Genomic DNA, 21,971 nt, shown 5'->3' on the forward strand with positions numbered 1-21,971 from the left:
GCCGTTGAGAGTCGTTATTGAGGCTTGTGACTTGCCGCTGCCGTGGAGGCATATCAAGTCACTCGCGTCCCGAGTGATGACGCGTGAAGGACTGCGCGGGAACCACGAAGCCAGTATACTACATAGTCCGGATCAGTCCGTGCAGCACACATCTTCAGACGGACTGGACTTATGTACCTATTCCAGTTCCGTCCGGCTGAGGAACCAGGCAGATGTCACGTGTGAGCACATCAATATTCTAGTTAAATGCAGAACAAACGTTCGTACAAAGTCGCGGTCGTGGTCGCTGTATGTAGAGTCCTTCACTGAGACATCTTGAGATAGGGCGCGTGGCGGCCGAGATCGCAGCACAGCGATCAGTCGTGAGTGACACTTATATGCACCGATCACATGATTTCCCTAGCCCCTCAAGCAAACCACGCACGTTCCATCCCACTGCGCTTACACGCGAGGAAGCGACAAGCCCAACTCGGCAAAATTCAACCTGCGAGGTGGAGAAGGATCGGATTACAGCAGCTTCTGGTTACATTGCGATTTGAAAACTCCTGGACAGGAAAGAAAACCTCCAACGGAAACGGACTCCACCAAACAAAACCCCGATCATCTGCCGATCTGCAAGCCAGCCCAGCCCCTCGCTCAACCCTCCTACTTCGCCACATGCGGCACCGTCTGGACCCAATTAATCGTATCATAAACTCCATCAGGCTGTTTCCTCAGCGCAATGAACGACTCAACGAGGAGAAAGCACCGTGTGAACATGACAACGATGAACCCAAAAAACACCGTGACCGCAACGACAAGCCTATACGCCCTCCAGGACCACGTATCACGTTTCCGCGGATCGTTTCTTGCCGCCTCCGACTTCGCCGCGGGGGTTGTCGCGCTGTCGTGCTCGTGCTCGTGCGGCGTCGTCGCCTCGATTATTTCGGCGTTCTTCTCGACGGGCTCGCGCGCGGACTGTTGCGTACCGTTACCCGCGACCTTTTCGCGGCCGGTGGAAGGCTGAGGCTGCCGCTGCGTCTTCGACTCCGAAGTGAACGGCTTAATCGACGTCTCTGGATCGATAAACCTGATGAGCGCGCCAATGCACAGCTCGAGGACGAATCCCAGCACCGCGACCGCCGTGACGATGGAGCAAGCGCGCCACGCGTGGCGCTCAAACGCGGAGACGAAGTAGTTATTCCAGGTTGCGAGATGGACGCCGCCATAGATCAATCCGACGGTGCAGAGCAGGGCGCCCTCCCACACAAGGTTCGCGCGGCCCCGGATGATCCGATCGAAGGCCCGGCCGAGCGCCGTGAAGCTGAGGAATACGTTGCGCCCGTTTGACAGCTGCTGGTACATTAGCTTCCCGAGACCGGCGCGCGTCGTCACGTATTTGCTGTCGCGCTCGCCCGGATGCAGGTCCGTGCCGATCTTGCCCCGCGAGAAGGGATTGGTCGGGTTTGGGTCGCCGAGGTCGTCGGTGACTTGGCTCGCCCGCCGTAGCTCGTCGAATTGTTCGTAGGTGAGGAAGATTTCGGTCGGGAGGTCGATGTCGACCGGCTTCTTGAACCACTGTGGAACGTGTTAGCTACGTGCCTCCGAGTACATACTACCGCGAATATCTGCCGTTCGAACGGTGAAACATACAGTGGTGTACATCGTTCCAGCACACACAACGTGCAGGACCGTGTGGAGTTCGAGCAAGGTGACGGGCTGATTTGCGGCCACTCGTCCGATCGCCTGCATTATCATCCAGAAAGCCTGGAAGCACACCAATATCTTTGCCAGAGCATCGACCTTCGACTTGTCGTCGACAAAGTCTGGGGAGACGAGGGGCAGCCAGCCCCTCTCTGCCATCCAGAGTACACCGTGAGGCGTGAGTGTGCCGGCGGACTCCCCGGTGTACAGATCTTTGACGAACCAGGGACACTTCTTCTTGGTGCCGTACTTTATGTTGGACAAGAACCCGGCCTGGCGACTACAGCTCTTCGCATAGGTACCGTTGGCCGTACACGTGTGTTTCTGTTTCCTGTTCGTACCGCTCGAAGCATTATTCCCCGCCTGCGAACCCTCCGGCTCAGTAGCGAATCTCGGTTCTTCCTGCTGGCCCTCCTGTGCGGGCGCCGCGCCTTCAGCATGGGCATCCTCCCGATCATGCTGGTAGACAACCCTGAACCCGCCCATGACGGCGTAGAACGGGAGTTTCAGATCCATCCAATCCTCGGGCTTCTGCTTGACATCGATCTGCTGTCGGACTTCGGACTTGGGCCCCCGGTCGTCGCTCTCCTTTCGATCGCCGGCAGCGGCGTCTCGCGCTTGCATAGTCTTTTGCATCGCGCGACGCAGCAGCCGCGCCGTACACATCTCGTATGCGGCGATCGTCATTGTTGCTTCGGGCACCATGAGACTGGTAAGGCTCCAGCCCACCTTCCGGACCGAGCGGTCGGCCAGGAGACGGTCGATCGCTGCGATCCAGCCGGCCTTGCCGGGTTTGATGACTGGCTCGATGTTGATTGCGACAGTGGTCCCTTATTATAGAGTAGTGTCAACAATTCGTTTTGACCCCGGGGCGGAAGGGGATTATGACGGGGTGGAAGCAGTGCCATTACTCACAGATGCATAGGAATAGCGTTACAACGCAACTCAAGATGATGTCCATGGTGCCGCGTCTGTCCGGTTCTGGCAGATAGCTCAAGAGCCCTTTTGCGGTTGGTTCAGCAGCGCCGGCGGTGAGCGATGCCTGAGTCGGCTGTATCGTGACGGTTGCTACCGTCACAGTAGCGACGAAATCATCGCCCTGCTGGGCAAACGGCATGCAGTACGCGGTTATTGCGCATAACGACAGGAGCGGTAGCAGGATACGAAGAGGATGGAAGGTAGGCATTGTAAACGATTGTGCGGGCGATTTTGGTGGACAAAAGTTCTGATGATGGCCGCAGATCAGTGAGCCCACGAAATACCGACGGTACACGGTGCTTGACGGACGAAGTAGGGTGGCCACTGCAGCTTGAGGCGGCTTGGGCATACTGATGATATAAGTCCTAATGACTTTGTCGTATCGAGGTTGTGGCATACGAGGAATGCAGGATGCGGGTCCTCCAGATTCAATGAGCATCGAACCTGTCCCACCGCCTGCGCTGGCTGCTACTGCAGCTGCCAGCTGGTCCCAAAACCGCAGCCGTAGAGAGTCGCCGCGTTTGCTGGCTGTTGCAGGTCTATGTGTCAGCCCGTCTGAAACTGTGAATCCTTCCATCCAATGACTACCAACAACCGGTCGCCCGGGACCTCTAGCTGGGTGTCGTTTCTCGCTTATGGCCAGTCGAAGATTTGCGGCCAATCGGCCCACGCACCGTAACTCGACCGTCCCCCGACCGCCGCAACCCACCGCGCCGTACAAAAGCCCATCGTCCCTACATACCTCCCCACGCATGCAGAAAAAGGAATCCTGCGGACAGCTCACTCTCAGCTGTCCGTACGAATGGCCGATAGTGGCATGCCTGTCGCTTGCATGCATGCCTCACGGCGTGAACATCGATTATCAGTAGTCCTGGTGTCCAACCAGCTGCATTACAGACACATACACACTGGCCGCGAATCTACCGGCCCCGTCCCTTCGCATAATAATTGCCAGGTTAGAGGTGGGTAGTGCTAGTTTCCCACTCTGTAGTGGATACTGACATTGTCGAATAAGGAGATTCCAATTCACGGGGTTTGCGCTCAGCAAAGAACATGTAGGACCCGAGAAACCCAGAGTCCAGTCTGCGACTTTATTTGTCCTTCATCCGACAGGTATTTGTCGTGGCTCACTTCATACCAATCAGAGTAGCCTGATAAAATGTCCTGATGGGACTAGAGTATCTCTAGAAGCACTTCTATGGTTCTACCTATTGGAGATATTCCACAATGGCCGCCCACGCGTTAATCGCGATAAAACCGACCCGATTCGCTCGATCTCCAAGGCGATGGCTCGTAATTTCTCATCGGCGACGGGTCGTCGTCGTGCGCCATACGCCACAGCTTCCCCGGCTGTCTTCCGCTCCCCCGTCCGCAGGACAAAGGCGGGGCGAGGGGTTTGCCTAGAAGCACAAGCCGCCGTGGCCCGTAGGTCTTCGAAGTACCTATGTCACATGTGGGGGGCCGAGAAGCGGCGAATGCACGTTCCATTCAATGAGGCCAGTGAGTGGAAGTCTCCAACTCGGATGCGTACCGGTATTCGTAGACATCACCACGCGCACTGCGGTCTGCTGCGGCCCCATCGCGCATCCTACCCCCCACCACTCGACGGCTGTCTCCTACGGTAGTAGTCACCGGTAGTAGTAGAGTACCGGTAGATCAAACGTGGCCCGCAAAGATAGTATGCACGTACGAGAAGCCGGCTTCTCAGATGCCGCCTGCCGCATCGTGGTGACCGCCAGGCCGCGGCAATTCCAAAACCAGTAACCAGTTCTCGTGTGTAGGAAGTTAAGAGCTGAGTCGCGTGCTAGAGCGTGTCGAGCGGGGTGAATGGACGGCATTCGACGATACCGCTCGCTCGCTCGTTCTATACCGGCCCCACACTCCTTGGTGCGTCTCTGCAGACAGCCAGCCAAACTGTGGGTCCTCCACGGGAGTAGGTAGCTGCTCCGCACGTATAACTAGAGCCTAACCCACGGTGTCAGCGCGGATTTCCGATAGGCGAATGGAAAGGGAAAGTTTCCTCCCGTAGTTAGGTGCTTGATGATCTGTCAGCGGGCGAGATTGAGGCTCTAACTATGTACGCAGGTTCGTGGAGGGGTCATGTAGTTGCGGATCAGATGGATGACGTCACGTCAAACTAGCGGCTTGGGTGACGCCTCTTCGCAAACTAACGGTCGCTTGACGTATGCAGCCCGGCAACGGAGGGAATGGTGAAATGAAGAATGCCGTAGAAGAGGAAGAGGAAGGTGGCATTGAGAGTATGGGGAAGTCAGGGATGTGTTTTCTGATGACTGCAAGGTAGTGCGGTAGCGGACTGCTGAGCTGCCGGCTTCAAGAACCGAGCATTGTCTCTCTCATATTCGCGAGATTTGACAATAGTTTCCTTCTGTTTTTAAGATTTGCTCGGGCTCGGCCCATTGACGAGGGTTGGGATGGAGCAGTTTGACCCGTTGACGATGGAATGGCCGTCAGTTCGTCTGGTGGGTGCTCACGATCGGAGAGAAAGGTGTTGCTACCACTAACGTAGCTCGGCAAAGGGAACGGCGAAAATGAAGAATGATGGAGAAGTTGAGGTTCTATTCAGCTTCGAAGAGCCATCTAATTCCACTGCCTACAACGTTCGGTACCACCTGATCCGGCTAGTCCAGCTATCACCACCATACGGATCCGCCAATCCGACTAGGTTGCCTCTCCTCCTCCTATCTTATCAGACCCTCCATCTATCCTCCATGTGCTGCAGCCCGACATTGAATCCACCTCCCCCGACCGTGCCAAACCCCGCAAAATAAACCTCATCCACCCGCGGCCTCTCATCCCACATGTGGTATCGATTCAATCCACGGTATTGTGTCGTAGACCGCGTGGGGCTGCCCCCTCAGCGAAATGAACGACTCAACCAGGAGGAAGCACCTAGCGAAGATAACAATGACGGAGCCAAGGTAAACTGTGATCGCAGCAAAGAGCTTGTAGAGCTTTCAAGACCACCGCATTGTAAGTCGAGCTCGGGCTGTCGCGGCACCCGACCCCGCCGGCTGGCGAGCATCGGATTCCGGACGGCTGCCATCTGGTGGTGGTGATGGAGGCGAGGTCTGGCTCTCGGCGGTGTTCTTTTCGACATCAGCGGGGAGGGGAGTCCGCTACGCGATATCTGCTCGTTGGTTGGTTTCTGGCCGTGCGGGATTGACTGCCGGCTTCTCGGGATTATAGGAGCTCATGAGATTCCCGATACACAATTCCAGCACGAAGCCCAGAAGCGCCACAGCGGTATTGACAGCGCACGCCTTCCACGCCTGCTCCTCGAACCTGCTCTCGAAATGGTTGTCCCAAGATGCCAGGTGCAGGCCGCCGTAGAGGAGCCCCACGGTGCTCAGGAAAACAGTCTCCCATATGATGTTTGCTTTGCCCTTGATGATCCGGTCGAATGCGTCTCCGAGAGTCGCGATGCTCGTAAAGACGTTCTTTCCGTCCGAGAGCTGCCGGTACATGAGAATTCCCAGCCCGGCACGTGAAGTCACGTACTGGTTGTCTGGCGCACCTTTGCTATCCTTACCGAGCCTTCCTTCCGAGAAAGGATTGGTGGGGTTAGGTTCTCCGGCGGCGTCGTCCGAGGCGTTCTTTAGAGCTTTGAATTGCTCGTTATTGAGGTAGATTTCGGTCGGGAGGTCAATGTCGACAGGCTTGTCCCACCACTGTCGCAACTTCCGTTAGCCATGCGTATCCTTTCGAAGGACGAAGCAAACAATTGCCCATATTTCCCAGGGAGGAAGCAACTTACAGTGAGATACATCGTCCCGGCACATAGAGCGTGCAAGACTGTGTGGATTTCGAGCAAGGTCATGGGAATCTTATATTTCACTCGTCCAATCGCCTGGACTATCATCCATGCAGCCTGGAAACACACCAAGGCCTTTGCCAGAGCATTGACCTTGGACTTGTCCTTCACAAAGTCCGGGGAGACAGTTGGTAGCCATCCCCTCCTTGCCATCTAGAGAACGCCGTGCGGGGTGAGTGTGCCGGCGGACACACCCGTGTCATTCCGAGCATACCACGCGCATCTTTTCCCTCGACAAGGCTCTGATCTGGCATTTACAACCTGGTTTCTGAGGATCGCTGTTGTTTGCACATTCTCATTGCCATCATCCCTGATCACCGATTTTACCGCCACAGCCGCGCTCGATTGCTCCGGCTCGGTTCTTGGCTCCTCCCATTGGCCCTCTTGCGCAGGGACCACTCCGTCCGGATGGGTATGATTCGGGTCGTAGATAACCCTGAATCATCCCATAACTGCATAATACGAGAGCATCAAGTCTTTCCAATAATCAGCCTTCCGTTTCTCGTCGTCCTTCCGTCTCTATTCGTTTCGTCGTCTATATCGTCAACCTTCATGTTGTCGTGGTCGGCTTTCCGTCTGTCGTTGCTTGCGCTATTTATACCGTCGACCTTCTTGCTGTCACCGTTGTAGGCCTTCCGTCCGTCGTTGTTTACGTTGTCCATATTAGCTATCTGCATGCCGCCGTTATTGACCATCCGTTTCTCCTCCACATGTTTAGCCACACGTTTCTCAAGCTCCGCACGGAGCAGCTTCACGGAGCATCTCTCGAAAGCGGCGATGGACATTGTGACTTCGGGCGCCATGAGGCTTGCGATACTCCAGGCGAGCTTCCTTATCGGCCGCTTGGCCAAGAAGTGATCGATCTTTGCGATCCATCCTGCGTTCTTGTCGAGTTCGATAACCGGCTCGATATTGACAGCGACGGTGGTCCCTAGATGGTTTAGAGCGATCCACGGTCAGCAATCTGTATAGCCAGTGACGCCCGGTGGAAGCAGTGTAGGTACTCACAGATGCATAGGAATAAGGTCAGGACGCAACTCAAGAGGATCCCAATGGTACCGCGTGTTTTGGGGTTCGGTACATATCCGACAATGCTAGCCGTGGTACTAGCAGCGGGAACCCATATCCAGGAACCAGATGGGGTTTGCTGCACAGTGACGGTTGCAATCGTTACCGTTGTCACGCCGGAATCAACTTCTTGCGCCAAAGGCATGCCATATGTGGTGATAGTACATGAAGCGAAGAGGAGGAGTAGGGATAGGATACGAAGATGGCGGAGAGTGCTAGACATTGTGAAATGCTGGGCGTGGTTTGTGCAAAGCTTGATTCGAACGAGGGCCGGTAAAGGGGCTGCGAGATCGGAGATATCAACCGCTACTAACCACCGGATTGACGCCGGTCCATGCGTTCGCACACCGATTAGCAGGGAGGGCGTATCTCCTGTGCCAATGGGGTTTTAGCGGGATCTGGATTCTTCAATTTGCCTAGGCGCAGATCTGGAAATCTCGGTATGTGTGACAACGAGCCCCCACACAGCTGATAGATAGATTGAATATCGTCGGGGTGAATTCGATATAGTAGGATATTTCGGTCAGGTGTATTTGCAATGATGCCTGCCAACTATCCGAGTGCGATGTGGCGTGACTCACGAAGATGCCTATCCGAGTGAGGGCCCTGTGCGGAAGATTCAGATACGAATAACTTGGTAGATGCAAGCAATATTTCCCGAAGCTCTCTGGAGTGCTTCTCTCCGGCGGTTTGCCGTGAACCGGTCACTAATCGGCCTTGAAGAGCGATATCACTTTCCAATCCACATGGCCGCAAGGCCACGGGGATGCTGGTTCAGTACCCACTTCCAAGGATACCCATCGCCTCTCTATATGCGTGACGACGGAGGTGCAAACCTCCACCCAGCCTGTCGATTTCTTACACCAGTCCCCCTACTCCGCCACGCACACTGAGGACCCCTGGGGTCTGGCCAGCGGATTCGACGGATCTGCGGATCTACCCGCTTGTTCGCAACGCGCCACCCCCTACTGCTCTGCTTTCACAGGTCAGAGTTAGATGAGGACTTTGCTAGAAGCACAACCATAATTCCCTGAGTTGGCTCGGCTAAACGCAAACCATTGGTTTCTGCAAACGAAAGATTAGCTTCTGTCTCGGGTTGTCATTCAGATTCATGGTTCAGAACTGAAAACCGGAATGTGCACCCTCAAATACGAGTGAAGACACTGACGAGGCCCCATCACCAGGATCAACACTGCCTGCTGCTGCATACGCCGTCCCACTATTTACTTTACAATTGCAAAGTTCGAACGTAGGCTGTAGCCAGCAACGCGGGAGGGCTCATCGCGGTGGCGGCAATTCCGCCAACAGTGCTCGCAGGAAGTGGAGATTTCTGCGGATAATCGGACAGGTTAATTTCTGCACAGGATTATTAATGTCAATTACTGCACTCCAGGAATGGGTCTGGTGGATCATCTTACCACAGTGTTCCTGTATAATTCAGGAAGTCCCACACTAAAGAAAGCGATCTCAGCGACTGCTGAACAAATCAGGTAACAGACAATAGGCCAATAGACGACAGACTGACCACCCGAAAATAGAAAGACAGACCCGCTGATTAAATACAACAGGTGCGACCAAAATTGGCCGCCCTCGCTAGACCTGATACGGCGGAGCTACCTCCACCGATCGTATCACCACCGTGCCGTCCGACAAAAGGGATCAAAACAAACGAAACGGTACAATCAAAACAAACCCGATAGGGGTAGGGTAGCATCGAGTTCCCCAGCTGATTATAACATCTTGACGGCAAGACCATCCTAAGTCCGCAGCCAAGGATAGAAAACTGTCGTCAAGACGTCAGTTCCGGCTGTGTCCCACACTGGCTAATATTCATTAATGCAGCCCCCGGAATGCCACGCCGTATGAAAACTTAATGAGCACTTCTCCTCACTCATACCAACGACACCCCCCCTCTCTGCTAGCTTTCGAGACATTCCAATACTTCCAAGGCGTCATCTTGAGAATGGGAACGAGTGATCGGCAGATGAAGCCCCCGCTGCGGCAGAGCGATGCAGGAGCTGTCGGCGGGAGGAAGCGAATGTGGTTAATAGTGGGCATCAACGTTGGTGCATGAGGGGTTCAACTAGTGAATGAGGAGGGGGAACTTGAGCTGACATCCGCGGGTTTTCTTCTATTTTGATCATCATCTACAGAATAGACGCTCGGCCTCTACCTCATCATTCCTCTATGTGTGCTCTCCTCTCAACCCCATCACTGGCCTGGAGGGGTATTAGCAAAGGAGCCGTCTCTCGCCCTGTTCTACATAGCGAAAGCACACTCGGGGGTGATTCTAGATGACAATACCGGCACACTGCGGGCGGTTCACGAGACGTGTGACTTAGAAAGAAAAGAAATACTTTTATTCTTGTTCTTGTTCTTGTTCCACCCCTTCCCCTCTCCCTTCACCTTTAGCCGCGCAACCTCGGGCCAGTCCAAGAACCGGTGGGAGGCCGGGACCACGATCTCGACAGAGATCGCGTCCTCAGGCACCTCCGCACCCTCGGCCACCTAGATGATTCTCCTCCCGCTGGCGGGACAGAGGACCATCCAGTACTTGGTGGCCTTGGGCGGGTTCTTGGAGCGGCCCTTTGTGGCGGTAGTAGTGGTTGTGGTGATTGTGGTGGTGGTGGCAGCGGCGGCTCTTTGTGCATTGTTAGAGATACAGATACAGAGATGGATCAGCGTGAACGAACGTACCTTCGCACACCGGGTCTTGCCCACCTTCGCCCCCATTGGCCGAGGGCTGGCCTTCTTGGGGCGACGGGCCCTCCTCCGCTGGACGAAGCTTGGCGAAAGCTGTGCAAAATCGAATGAGTGGGTGATGCATTAAATGGTGGCGTGGGAAGAGTGAATATCTTACCTTGACCGGCGCCTTAATGGTCGAACGGTCGCAGAGGAGGTGCCCGTTGGCGGCAGGAGTGGTAGGTGCAACCATTGTTTGTGAATGCAGGACGAGAAAGTGCTTGGGGTGGTGGATGTAGAAAGAAGGGAGAGAGTGGGAGCCGGAGAGCTGGTATTTATAGGTGTTCTAAAGGATGTGGTACTTTTGAGGCCTCACATCACGGTCAATGGTACGTCGAATCGTCATCTGATGTGTATCCTACTCTCAATCGCTCCTCAGTATCCCTTCCTCTACCGTTTCGCGTGCCATATATATTTTCAACATCCAAACGACCCCACGTGACTACTGCCGTACGATCCCTCGCCGCTACCATCAATCGGTTCAGGTTGTGTCCACCGCGATTAGAGTTGAATTCGCAACTCTTTACGTAGAAACAAGCGTAGAATAGGTACGTAGAAAAGCATGTACTGCTAGCGAGAATAGGTATTCCACCTCAGCACGCCGTGGACTGCATCGCGGTGGGGACAGAACAATTCTAGGTAGTTACCAAGCTTGACGGACGACAGGTGATTAGTCAGACTAGATGGGAGTCGGATTTTCAAGTACTCGACGCTTTTGTTTCTCTTTGCCGGTGAATTGAACCAGCCGTTTTTGGTGTGGATGGACGAGTGTCGAGTGTCGATGTGTGAAGCCGGAGGAGGTCTACGATTTATCACTCGTTTCCTAGGGAAGCTTTATCTCTGGAACCGATATTAGCCTTGCGCATGTCTTTGAAAGTCCCATTACCCAGTTATCGTAGAGTTATGATCACTCATGCTCCCATAAATAGACGTCTTTGATTATGATGTAAGTTTGATTTCTTCGTCCAGCATAGATTTGTACATAAATATAGTAGAAGCACGACCCGTATTTACTTATATTGCTCTCACTGAACCCCATTTTTACCACTCGTCCACCAAAGATTCAACCAAAATTTACAACATCGCCGATGTCGGCCACATCCCAAAGAAGTTCCTCCTCTTGACCATAGCGGGCAGCTTATTGAGCGCATCTTTAACAGCAGCAACGTATCCCGCATTGACCCAAGCCTCACTAGCATCCCACATGGCCACACCACCGAACGTCGGGAATCTCGCCAGGTCGGCAATGATGCTCGCGGCCACGGCTTTGGAAACGTAACCGCCGGCAGGTGCGACCTTACCGCCTCCAGCGAGAGTCATAAACACCTTCAAGTTCTTGTTCTTACTGTTGGTAGCGACCCAGTTATTCCACATGCCGAAGTTGAAGCCGGCGTTCGTAAGCTGGGGCTGGCCTTTCGTCTTCCACGCGGATGCGGCGCACGACGGGTTGTTATAGAACTGGACGAAGACGGCGTCGAAGGCGACCTTGCTGAGCGCGCTCTCAAGGTGCTGGTCGGGGTTCATGCACTGCGGCGCCGCCGTCATGATGTACTTCCTCGTCTTGTCGGCTTCGAAGAGCACGCGGAGGCGGTACGCGAACTTTTCGTAGAAGAGCGCGGGAAGCGTCTCGATGTCCAGGTCGAAGCCGTCGACAATCGCTTCGCCGAACGGTCGGTAGTACGACCAGCCACGCCCGAACATGTTCCAGATCTGGTAGGCGAAGGCGTCGGCTTGCGCTGCGGTTTCGAAGCCCTCGTATGTCGCGGTACTACCGCCGATCGAGATGAGGATCTTTTTGCCCATGGCCTGGCACGCCCGGATATCCGCGCTGCACGAACCGTAAGCATTGGAGCCTCCCCCACCCCTCGTGTGAGGACGAGCGATGATTGCTTACGAGATGGTAGGACACCAGAGCAGCTCGGTGCCGGGAAACATCTGGTAGCCGGTACACGCATTGGCAAAGTTGACGATTGGCTGATTGCCGGTACCGTTCCAAGTGTTCAGAAATCCAACCGAGATGAGCTGTAAGGTGCGCAAGTACTCGGGTCAGTTGAATCGTTCATTACAAGCGAGGTGGCGGCGGCTTCAGCCCTGAAATTCGAACTCACATCCACATTCGTGTCTAGTATGTCTCAGATCAGCTCGGTTCCTGACACGACAATGTGGAGATCACGGCTGCACTGACCCATGCAGTATGTCAGCAGATCTTGTTGCTGCTTCTCGGGGGTGCTGTCGTAGGAGCCATGGGCATTCTGTCCCCAGTAGAGCACCAGGTTGTTCCGTTTGGTCAAGTCGAAGGCGGCATTGGCGGTGGTTACGAAAAGAGCGGCGGCCACCACGCATATGAGTGTCGAGAGAGTGGATCGCATGACTGGGGGAAAGACAGTAAAGACGGCTTTGCCAACGAAACCGGTGTGTGCGCACTGAAAAATGAGCGTGGGAGTCCGACGGACGGACTGTTGGATCGATGTTGATGCAGAGATGCCACTGCATCGTCTCGAGGAATACCCCGAACTTTATGGATCTTCACGACATGTTGGATCCAGTGGAAGAAAAAGCAATTTTGGGCCTTTCCCCTTCCCACATGGCTGTGGCTAAGACCAATGGGGACAACTGTCCCCCTTTCGGTCCCGTCCCACAGAGCTTCGAGAGAGATCCAATGCCTCGAACAGGACAGGCGTAGTTAACTAACATCGTATTCTCCTCCTTCTCCTCCTCTTTCTCCTCCGCCTCCTCCTTATCCTCTCGGCACCCGTGTACCGATCAATAGTATCCGGCTAACCAACTGATTGTTCCTCTCGTCACCCACGAGTGCAGTCCGCCATCTTGTCAAAGTGAAGGACGCTGCTGAGATCTCTCGTTGGGAACTTCCGCATTGTTTCCCCACTTGCCGTTAACTGTCTAGTCAGGCACATCATTCGAGTCGACTACTCGGTTAAAGTCTTGACAGTGACTCACGACCGGGTCTTTAAAGAGACAGCGTCTGCTGGTATCACGTGTTGTCGGGAACAGATCTAGAGCAGCATTTATGCAGGGTGTTGACTTCAAAGTTCAGGCACCCCGTTGCAGGTACTCCCTTTCCCCCTTGCTTTGTGTCCTGAACTGAAGTTTGGATAGGTATACCCAAGTACAACGGTACATACGAAAGTTTACGGTAGAAACACACAATTGTTCCCAAGAGACCAAGTGAGCAGTGTTTTAGATACCATCTTATCCCGCGGCCGTGGTAACCATGGGCTAGGTACGAAGTATGTATTCTCGGCGATCCGGGGATCTATCGTAGAAAATCTTTTGGGTTCTGACTTACAGTAACCCCTTAAGCATACAGCGCGGAGGTGGGTGGACAAGTCACAACCCCGCAATAACGGCGGCAAAGCTCTTAGCTCCAAGCAATTTCCCAGAATGACTGGGCGCTAGCAACTGCATTGTTACTGGGCGGTTGATTGGTGTTATGTACCAGACTAGTTACGACAGCCAACTAGTGCTGTCGACTGTCCACGAGCTTGGAACAGGCGGAACCGCTCTATCCAGCACCGCGGTTCGTGATGTGCTCCACGGGGTTGCCCGGATGAGGTCAATCCTGTACAATGTAGACATGGCCTCTGCCCGGATATCGGGTTCCGACGCCGGAAGGCGCCGCGCTGCGCTACATATCATGTAATCGGAATACTAGCTTTTTTTCCAAGGCGAATGCTGAGCTATGTTCCAAGGCCATGGCAGGACTATCTAGGTAGTGAGCGTTGAGTACCTATTTCAGTTGTTTGGGCCATGGCAAGGCTTGACGGTTGGCCCTCGGAGTTCATGCTTCCCAAACTGTCAGTGCGAATAGCCGACGCAGCCGACACAGCCCCCGTGCGGGGCGGTTTTCCAGTTGCACCCGGCGATGACGGGCCGATATAGTAGACGAGCCACGTTCCAAGCCTCCCTACATAGAGTGGGAAGTTGTCATCATGCATCATCACCCACTCACCTACGGTGTCGGCTTCAACGGTCGGACGCGGCTCAAGCGATAAGTCTATTTCATCTGTGGGGCAGGTATGCGCCTTGGCCGGCGTAAACGCCGCAGGAGTACCTAGGTAATTCAAACAACTATATGCCAACTAATATTACTAGTATAGCACCTTGTCGATGTCGTGAGTCAGGCACTAGCATAGTATAAGCACCATTAGTGAATTTAACCGTGCGGCACCGGTACCGTATTCTACTCCAGAAGACGGCGTGATTCCGGAGCTCAATGGCTGGCACGTGGTTTTTTTTGTTTACTCATAATTGCATTCGACCTTAGTAGATCATGGCAGACACAGCATGCACGTGGCACTGCCGACTGAAGTTTTAGGGATATGTAGGTAGCTCCCAGATTTGGTAGATGGTGAAAGTGTGTGCGCGGGAATACCGATATTGTGAATAGTCTTGGATTTGTCCGTTCCGGGTGAGGAACGCTGGACGCTGGATGCTGCAGCCGGAACTGAGCGGAAGACTCGCAGTCTCGAGCTGCCATTCAAGGTTATCAACTCAACAGGATGGAGGTTTCTTTCATGCCTTGGAATCCCCCACAACGAAGGGGTTTCCAACTTCCAAGGTTATTGGCCACCCAGACTTCCCGTAAGATGAACTCATGCTGCAGCCGGAACTGGGCGGAAGTCTCCCAGTCTCAGTCTCGAGCTGCCATTCAATGTTATCAACCCAACAGGATGAAGGTTTCTTTCCAGTCTTGAAATCTCCTCACGAAGAAATCGCTCCCAACTTCCAGCGCTATTCACCCGCCACCCAGACTCGCGAAAGACGAACTCCTACCGACATACCTATCCGCGCAATCATCCTGGGTCACTCGTTTTCTTCGATTCGCCTCGAATCAACATCTGCTTGAAAATTGGAATCGACTTGCGATCGTTCCCGGTAACAAAGCGTAGGCCTTCCAGGGTAGGTCTGCGATACCGGTACTCGGAAGCAGCTATTTCTCTTGGACGGTGGAACCCCCCCGCACTGGCTGAGCGGTCGAGCACAGCACCCCTTAGCCCCGGAATAGACAGCGGAAGACTACTCAGTTCAACTGCTTCATCAAACCAACCAGGCTTCACTCCTGATTTCTGAACGAAAGCACGCCGTACGTACGTACGTACGTACTACTGGCGGAAACAAGGTTCGACGCCGATACCGACACTGGGACAAGAGCCGTGCATTTTCAAGTGATGGTAATGGTTAAGAGGAACTGGGCATCGGGTTCCTGAACAGCGACGTCCGTGATGAAGAATTTCACAATTGACTCTTAGATACCTACTCCAAGTCCCGCGCCATGTGAAACCGCCTGGCAGGCAAAATAGGATGCTGCTATCACAAACGCGAGTGCGTGCGATGAGAATGTAGTTATAATTGGATGGTGAGCGCTTTCCGTAATAACCACTTGCAGGCTCTAGTATTCAGCTCATCGATCATGGGGGCCGAGTGATAGTGGGCTCTAAAGCTGCATATCTCGAACTATCGCGGCGACATATAGAATTTTTCTGATTCATTCCGCCGACAAGTGATGACAAACGTACCCATTGACGCCGATACATACTTCGATGCACAGGATAAACAGTCCTTTATTCATGGCTCATAATCCAACTCCTTGACAAGTACAAGAATCCACTCCTCGCAAGGAGTAACCGACAACAAATGCGAAGAAAATGTACACACAGGCATCAGCACGCCTAGCTAATTAAACAAAACAAGAAAAAATCATCGGGTGATGCGATCGCACATGCCCCGGCCATATACGCCCCTGTATCTCTATCCATTCGAATGCGATCTACATACATGGGTTTTCTCCTCGGTGGGCATCTCTCTCCATCTGTTGATCCGGCTCGTATGGCGGGAGAACAGAGCTCATTCCTTCTCCGGCTCCGCTTTTGGGAAAGCGTGCGTCTCGACTTGGGTAACGTCAACGGCGGCGGCACTCGGTGTCTTCTCCTTGTCGAGGCCCTTGACGACCCATTTTGTGTGCTCATCCGCGACCCTCAGGCTCTTCTCCACGTCGTCGGTAAGCTTGGTAACTTCGGCTTCGAGAGTGTCCTCCGAGAGAGCCACCGGCGTCTCCAAGCCGACATCCCCCCTCAGCCCCTTCCAGACCTCCTCCATCTCCTCCCACCAGCCCAATTCCTCAGCCAACTCCCTGATACCATCATCGCACTCGCCCAACCAGACCACATCGTCGCGCCGAGTTCCAATCTCTCCCACTTTCTCCATGTTCATCAGCACTCTCGGCACAGTCTCGTCGATCCTCTGGGGCAGCGACGCAAACGGATAGACAGACAGGGAGCTGCCCATGACGATGGCCAGATCCGCCGAGTCGAGCAGATGCAAGCTATTGTGGAAATCCGCCGGCAGCGCCTCGCCAAAGAAGGTGATATCCGGTTTCACCAGACCGCCGCACGCACAGAACGCCGGCTTGCCGATCTTGACGTGCTCCTCCAGCTCGGTGCGATCGAACTCCTCCTTACAGTCGATACAATGCTGGCCCGCGAAACTACCGTGCGAAAAGACGATCTTGTCCTGTGGGATTCCCGCCGCGAGCTCGAGTGTGTCAATGTTTTGCGTGAAGCAGCGGAGGAGTAGTCCCCGGTCCGCAAACATCCTCATGAATACGTGTGTCAGCGTCGGCTTGAATTTTCCGGGCCATAGCTCCTGCGCGAGCGCGTAGAAGGGCCGTGGGTCCTCGCGGAAATAGCTGATGTCGAAGACGGCCTCGGGACGGGGGAGGTCGAGGCGCGCGAGGTTGCTGTAGAGGCCGGTTTCAGGACTGCGGAAGTCGGGGATTCCCGCGGCAGTGGAGATTCCCGCACCGACCTGGAGGGTCGAGGTCAATCCGCGTCCTACGGAGGTCAGGGGAGGAGCGAAGACTAGGTACATACCATGAACACGACTTTTTTGCATTGGCCTGACTTGATGTACTCGGCGACGGCGAGGAGATCACGTCGCAGAAGCTTTGTTGGGGGAATCGACTGGTCGAAGGGCTCTGCCGACTGTTCCTGTCCCATGTTGGCGTCTGAAGAGTGGGTGAGTAAGGAGCAGAGGGTGTAGCGTTGGTGGCTTGTCGTGATGCGGCGATGCGGTTTGGCGAGGATGGCGGGGTTGGTAGCGCGTTGGTCATCATACTAGTCGTGATTAGCAAGCCGACATCACGTGGAAGCTCTTGACCACACAATCTCACTCTGAAGATACCCAAGCCGACCATTGAGATGGCTGTGGAAAACTCACCAGCAGTGGAAAGGACACCGAGTCCATACGAGGTTCAACCAGGAAGCGTATGGTGCTGAATGTGATGCCATCCTTAGAGCACTGGAGTTGAGTCACCATCTTCACAGACTCGACCGCCGCAATCAAACGACTAAAGCCAACCGAGATAGGACCTGGTATCAAATGCCCGATCGAAATTCGGTGGTATCCAGCACAGATTGAATCGAAGGAAATGAGATGGCAGACGTATGGACGAAGCAGGCAGCGTCTGAGCCCGACGAGCGACGAGTGGAGTGACACCGGTACACCCATAAATGCGGAAGGCGGAAATTTCCTCTGCCGGCATCCCTCGCACACCTCAAGAGGCGGATAAGTGATGAGAAATGGAGAGAAGCTAGATAATGGTCAGCAACGCGCATCACACATAGGAGGTTCATACTACCGAGGAAGATGAAGACAGTCGACCCAATTCCAGGGAGAGTCCCGAAGCGGCTGGCCGCCCAGTACTACCAGCTGACTTCAGGATATACCCTCACGGCGATCCATCTGAAGTGGACCAAGCAGCGAGACGGCAGCCAATGCTGGTGGTGCAATATTCCAAGCAGAGAAGGGAACACCTGTTCAAGAACTGCAACAGATGGCGAGTTCAACAGGTAGCGCTGTGGGAGAAGATCAGAAAGGAGACCGGAATGGAGAGAAGGAAATGGAGCATGGCAGACCTGTTGCAGATGAGCACTGCTCAGAAGCAGTGCTAGAATACTTAAGGACGACGGACGTGGGGAAGAAAATCCCAACGATAGAAGAAGCCGGAGCCGGAGAGGGGAGTGACGCATCCGGGACCGAACAGGAGTGCCCGGCGGGGTATTGCGTTTACGGAGGGTGCGGGTAATGTGTGTGTGGATAATGAGTGTGTGGATAATGAGTGTGGGGACAATGAGTGTGAGCATGGTTTTCCTTTGTAAAATTGGTTGGTAGGCAGCGGCGTAGCATCAGGCCGTGGCGTAGCATCAGGCCGTGGTGGTACATAGAGCTTTCTCTAAAGGGAACGGTAGGAGCACAGACACCCCATATTCAGGGCAAGAAAACATTCTTTTACGGACTGGCCTTGCGTGGACTGGCCTTCCATGAGAAGGCCATTGAGTGCTTCTGCTACCATTTTCACCAGATGCGATCGATATTTGCGTGCAAGACGTAGAATCGCGGGTCGCGACGAACAGACAGATATCAACTCTCGATTTCCGTTGACGACCTAGCAAGCACAAAACTATCGAAAACATCGGACCTAGAAGTCGCGACCAGCCTGAGCCCAACCGGCTTCATGATGAGCCAATGCTGCCCTCCATACATCTACAACTCGGAATCTATTGCCGTCAGCACCTTGCGCCCATATACTCCCCATCTACGGACAAGATGAATACCATACTCTCCACATCCCAATTCGTCCTTCCCCTGATGGGGACGATTCTGTGCTCCAGCCTGACCGGCACGAGCTACGTCCTACTCTACGTCCTGCTCTACGCCCTGCTCTCCCTCCTGCTCTCCCTCCTGCTGTTACCGATCTCCTACCTCTTCATCACGGTCGTCTGGTACGCCCGACGGATCATCCTGGGGACGGTCAAATACATCCTGCTCATCCCGCCGCGGCTGCTATGGTACATCACCACGCTGCCGTTCGAAATCATGCTGTCCATCGTGCAGCTCACCTTCCTCGCCGCCAAAATGGCATTTATCGCCTTCGCGATATACATTCTGATGAGCTACGTCCGGGGTCCCCAACCCGCCGCCCCCACGGCGTCGGGGTTGTTCTGGCACCTGCTCGGAGGCCTGCACAGCCGGGCGTACACCACCGTGACCAGCTACGGATTCCAGTACACCATCGGTACCGCCGTCGCCGCGTTCGTCGCCGAGTACACCCGCGCACACAGCAGCTCGTACCCGCGCGTCCGCCGAGTTGTCTGGTTGCTGTGGGTGCTCGCCCGCAGGTGGGTTGCCAGCGGGGCGTTCTATGAGAATGGGTGGAACCCCGTCGACGAGCTGTATGCTGCGGTGCCGAGGTTCGGGGGGTGGCTGATGGAGGGTTCCGCCACGCAGGCGGTCGTGGCGCTGCTGCTGAATGAGGTTCCGTAGTTGGCGGTGTATAGGCCGATATTGATGGGGACGACGTGAGTTTCAGAGCCTTGTATATGTCCTGTAAGTTTACTCTGGAGGCGGGCGCAGCAGCTGGAGCAGATGCGAATGTATGTATGTGTGTATTCGGGTTGGATTTGTTCGGAAAGTAGACGTGTACCGCGTAGGGGGCCGGCCGCCGGTGTTGAATACCGTAGTGGCTGGACACTGACGATCACGAGATTGGTCGTCAATGTGGGCAATTCCAGATGTCGAACTTCTGCCACGGAGCAGGATAGGCAGAGTGGGAAAAGCCCGCACGACCGTTTCCATCCCCATCTCCATCCCGTCTCCATCCTCATCTCCATCCCCATCCCATCCCATCTCCGAAACGGTGCGGTACTCATCCTGCCATCGTGCGCGTCCCCCAACTCCTCAGCCCTACCCGAGCCAACCTTCCTCTCTCATCCATCTCTCTTCCCTCGCAGAAAGAAAAACAAAACCCTTCACACGAACAACCAACCTCCAACCTCCAAGCCCGTTACCCAGCACCAGTCCTATTCCTAGCGATGCCAGTACGTAATAGCCCCACCCGCTTCTTCTTGGCCCTGTCTCTGTGTCCCTGGAACCCATCCGCGCGGGTAACTATCAGGTAATAGCTTGGTTCGCCAGCGTCCAGGAGGCAGCACCGAATTTCCGGTAGCGAATCTCTAATCTCGAACGAAGCGATCCGCCCGGTCGTGATCTAGATCTACGATGGAAAGCTTCCGATGGATCTGGATGGCCGCATGCGGAAACGGTTGCGAGTGATGTGATGTGACACCTCGTGGCACATCCCGTCGGCTGCGCGCGAGTGTGTGTGTGAGTGTGAGTGGGCCGAAGATCTTTTTTTGATGTCGGCCCGGTGCGTGGCCGAGCGAGAGGAGGAGGGGGCCGTACCCATTGGCCGAGCGCCCTGCCCCCCGGCCTCGCGAGTCGCCACCCCCATCGCCCCCCGACCGAGAACACCCCACCCCAGTGACCCCACCCCACCACCCCACCGCCGCCGCCGCCGTTGCGATTCGTCGCGACGAACGAGAGTCGCGACAGCCCACCCACCTATGCGCATCGTAGTTATGCCTGCCTGCCTGCCTGCCTGCCCTAGTTAGCCAGCTAGCTTCCCTTTCCAAGTCCCTCCCTCGCGCCAGCCATCTGGACCCCCACGCCGCCCAGTCCCGTCGCACCTCGGGCTCGTCGCGCTCGAATTACCACACAGCCTTACACACCAGCGCCAACTCCTGTCCCCCCCGTCTCCCCTGTCCCGAGGCGCGAAAGCACGCACGCTAAAAAAAGAGCTCGAAAAAAAAGACTTGGGGTCTTTACATAAAGCCGACGACAAATCCCGGATTAGAGTAGCGATGGTACGATACCGTGAATCCGTGATGCATAGTACTCTACATACCCGGTTCGCCAGCGACCGCCGCCGACCACAGACCAGGATCCGGATTAACTATTGGTTCAAGGTTGGTGACGGTGTTGGCCCAAGGTTGGCGGTGGAACTTCAGTGGATGACCGCGAAACGAGAAACGAGAAACGAGAATCGAGTTTGTTCCGTTCCCACTTCCGTTCCGTGTCGCCGTTCCGTATCGCTCGGGGTCGCCCGCCGGGTGTATGTAGCTGGGTATCGCTGGGTACCGGTATCGCCGGGTGTCGCCGAGGTGACTCGTGCGCTGGTGCGGTCGTCGCGCAGCGGCGCGGCGGGCGTTTGCACCTAGCAGAGGGCCAGTCTCCAGAGGAAGGAATGCTGACACCGCGAGTGACCTAATGGCTGTCAGCCCCGTCCAGTGCCGTCCAGTGCCGTCCAGTGCCGTCCAGTGTCGTCCAGTGCCGTCCAGTGCCGTCCAGTCCAGTCGGGTTCCTGGAGATACGGTACCGGTACCGGTATGAATGTAGATACATAATGTAGATAGTGGCGTAGCGCTGAACTTACCTCCCTCCCTCCGTCCTCCGCCGTCCTCCCATCCTCCAACCGGCCACCCGCCGATCTCCGTCCGATCTCCGCCACCCCCCACCGGCCCAGCCTCCAGGCAGGCGGACATCACGAATTGACATACCTACACACATACACATCTAGATCTCTGCTGAGTTGTAGCTGTTATTGTCGTGATTGGCATCCGCAATGTGCATACAGTGCAGTAGAGTAACCTAAGTACCGGTACTACTTATAAAATTTATAAGAGCAAAACGAAAGAATATGCCGCCGCCGCCCCCCATCCCCACGTACATACAAAGTAACAAACAATCCCCACCCCCAACTGAAATCCAAACCCGCATAACTATCGCTCCAAAAACCGAACGGCCTCCCCTA

The 21,971-nt window shown here is 54.9% G+C and overlaps 7 protein-coding genes across 7 annotated transcripts; 1 reads left to right on the plus strand and 6 right to left on the minus strand.

Annotated features, from left to right (window-relative positions):
- Positions 1-429: 429 nt before the first annotated feature.
- On the minus strand, positions 430-1,655 carry BZA05DRAFT_406211 (uncharacterized protein). Its single transcript, XM_051484488.1, has one exon. The coding sequence runs from the start codon at positions 1,342-1,344 to the stop codon at positions 646-648; it is 699 nt and encodes a 232-aa protein (XP_051336865.1). The 5' UTR covers positions 1,345-1,655; the 3' UTR covers positions 430-645.
- On the minus strand, positions 1,457-3,111 carry BZA05DRAFT_132758 (uncharacterized protein). Its single transcript, XM_051478816.1, has 3 exons — positions 3,013-3,111; positions 2,599-2,908; positions 1,457-2,513 (listed from the first exon to the last, which is right to left on the minus strand). Exons 2-3 carry the CDS (start codon positions 2,867-2,869, stop codon positions 1,570-1,572), a joined length of 1,215 nt encoding a protein of 404 aa, XP_051336866.1. The 5' UTR covers positions 2,870-2,908; positions 3,013-3,111; the 3' UTR covers positions 1,457-1,569.
- A 2,687-nt stretch (positions 3,112-5,798) lies between these two features.
- BZA05DRAFT_438127 (uncharacterized protein) lies at positions 5,799-7,956 on the minus strand (the record flags this gene model as incomplete). The annotated part of the gene is made up of 7 exons (XM_051486479.1): positions 7,502-7,956; positions 7,042-7,424; positions 6,821-6,945; positions 6,708-6,771; positions 6,563-6,646; positions 6,437-6,529; positions 5,799-6,350 (listed from the first exon to the last, which is right to left on the minus strand). The coding sequence occupies exons 1-7, from the start codon at positions 7,782-7,784 to the stop codon at positions 5,799-5,801; spliced, it is 1,584 nt and encodes a 527-aa protein (XP_051336867.1). The 5' UTR covers positions 7,785-7,956.
- A 2,113-nt stretch (positions 7,957-10,069) lies between these two features.
- On the minus strand, positions 10,070-10,496 carry BZA05DRAFT_447308 (uncharacterized protein; the record flags this gene model as incomplete). Its single annotated transcript, XM_051487147.1, has 3 exons — positions 10,070-10,202; positions 10,269-10,357; positions 10,422-10,496. 3 exons carry the CDS (start codon positions 10,494-10,496, stop codon positions 10,070-10,072), a joined length of 297 nt encoding a protein of 98 aa, XP_051336868.1.
- Positions 10,497-11,221: 725 nt separating this feature from the next.
- BZA05DRAFT_406224 (glycoside hydrolase superfamily) lies at positions 11,222-12,777 on the minus strand. The gene is made up of 4 exons (XM_051484489.1): positions 12,489-12,777; positions 12,412-12,425; positions 12,198-12,325; positions 11,222-12,131 (listed from the first exon to the last, which is right to left on the minus strand). The coding sequence occupies exons 1-4, from the start codon at positions 12,670-12,672 to the stop codon at positions 11,378-11,380; spliced, it is 1,080 nt and encodes a 359-aa protein (XP_051336869.1). The 5' UTR covers positions 12,673-12,777; the 3' UTR covers positions 11,222-11,377.
- Positions 12,778-15,867: 3,090 nt separating this feature from the next.
- BZA05DRAFT_431251 (DHS-like NAD/FAD-binding domain-containing protein) lies at positions 15,868-17,396 on the minus strand. Its single transcript, XM_051486180.1, has 2 exons — positions 17,194-17,396; positions 15,868-17,128 (listed from the first exon to the last, which is right to left on the minus strand). Exons 1-2 carry the CDS (start codon positions 17,317-17,319, stop codon positions 16,169-16,171), a joined length of 1,086 nt encoding a protein of 361 aa, XP_051336870.1. The 5' UTR covers positions 17,320-17,396; the 3' UTR covers positions 15,868-16,168.
- A 1,532-nt stretch (positions 17,397-18,928) lies between these two features.
- On the plus strand, positions 18,929-19,645 carry BZA05DRAFT_447311 (uncharacterized protein; the record flags this gene model as incomplete). Its single annotated transcript, XM_051487148.1, has 1 exon — positions 18,929-19,645. One exon carries the CDS (start codon positions 18,929-18,931, stop codon positions 19,643-19,645), a length of 717 nt encoding a protein of 238 aa, XP_051336871.1.
- Positions 19,646-21,971: the final 2,326 nt, after the last annotated feature.

Source organism: Tricharina praecox, assembly GCF_024521635.1.
Source record: "Tricharina praecox strain CBS 144465 chromosome Unknown BZA05scaffold_23, whole genome shotgun sequence".
Classification (NCBI taxonomy): domain Eukaryota; kingdom Fungi; phylum Ascomycota; class Pezizomycetes; order Pezizales; family Pyronemataceae; genus Tricharina; species Tricharina praecox.

Coding starts and splice junctions, on each gene's coding strand:
- BZA05DRAFT_132758 (XM_051478816.1), bottom strand. CDS start 2,869: ATGCCTACCTTCCATCCTCTTCGTATCCTGCTACCGCTCCTGTCGTTA. Junction 2,514..2,598: donor AACGCTATTCCTATGCATCT/GTGAGTAATGGC, acceptor CTCTATAATAAG/GGACCACTGTCGCAATCAAC.
- BZA05DRAFT_431251 (XM_051486180.1), bottom strand. CDS start 17,319: ATGGGACAGGAACAGTCGGCAGAGCCCTTCGACCAGTCGATTCCCCCA. Junction 17,129..17,193: donor GCAAAAAAGTCGTGTTCATG/GTATGTACCTAG, acceptor TCGACCCTCCAG/GTCGGTGCGGGAATCTCCAC.
- BZA05DRAFT_406224 (XM_051484489.1), bottom strand. CDS start 12,672: ATGCGATCCACTCTCTCGACACTCATATGCGTGGTGGCCGCCGCTCTT. Junction 12,132..12,197: donor CTCTGGTGTCCTACCATCTC/GTAAGCAATCAT, acceptor CGGTTCGTGCAG/CGCGGATATCCGGGCGTGCC.
- BZA05DRAFT_406211 (XM_051484488.1), bottom strand. CDS start 1,344: ATGTACCAGCAGCTGTCAAACGGGCGCAACGTATTCCTCAGCTTCACG.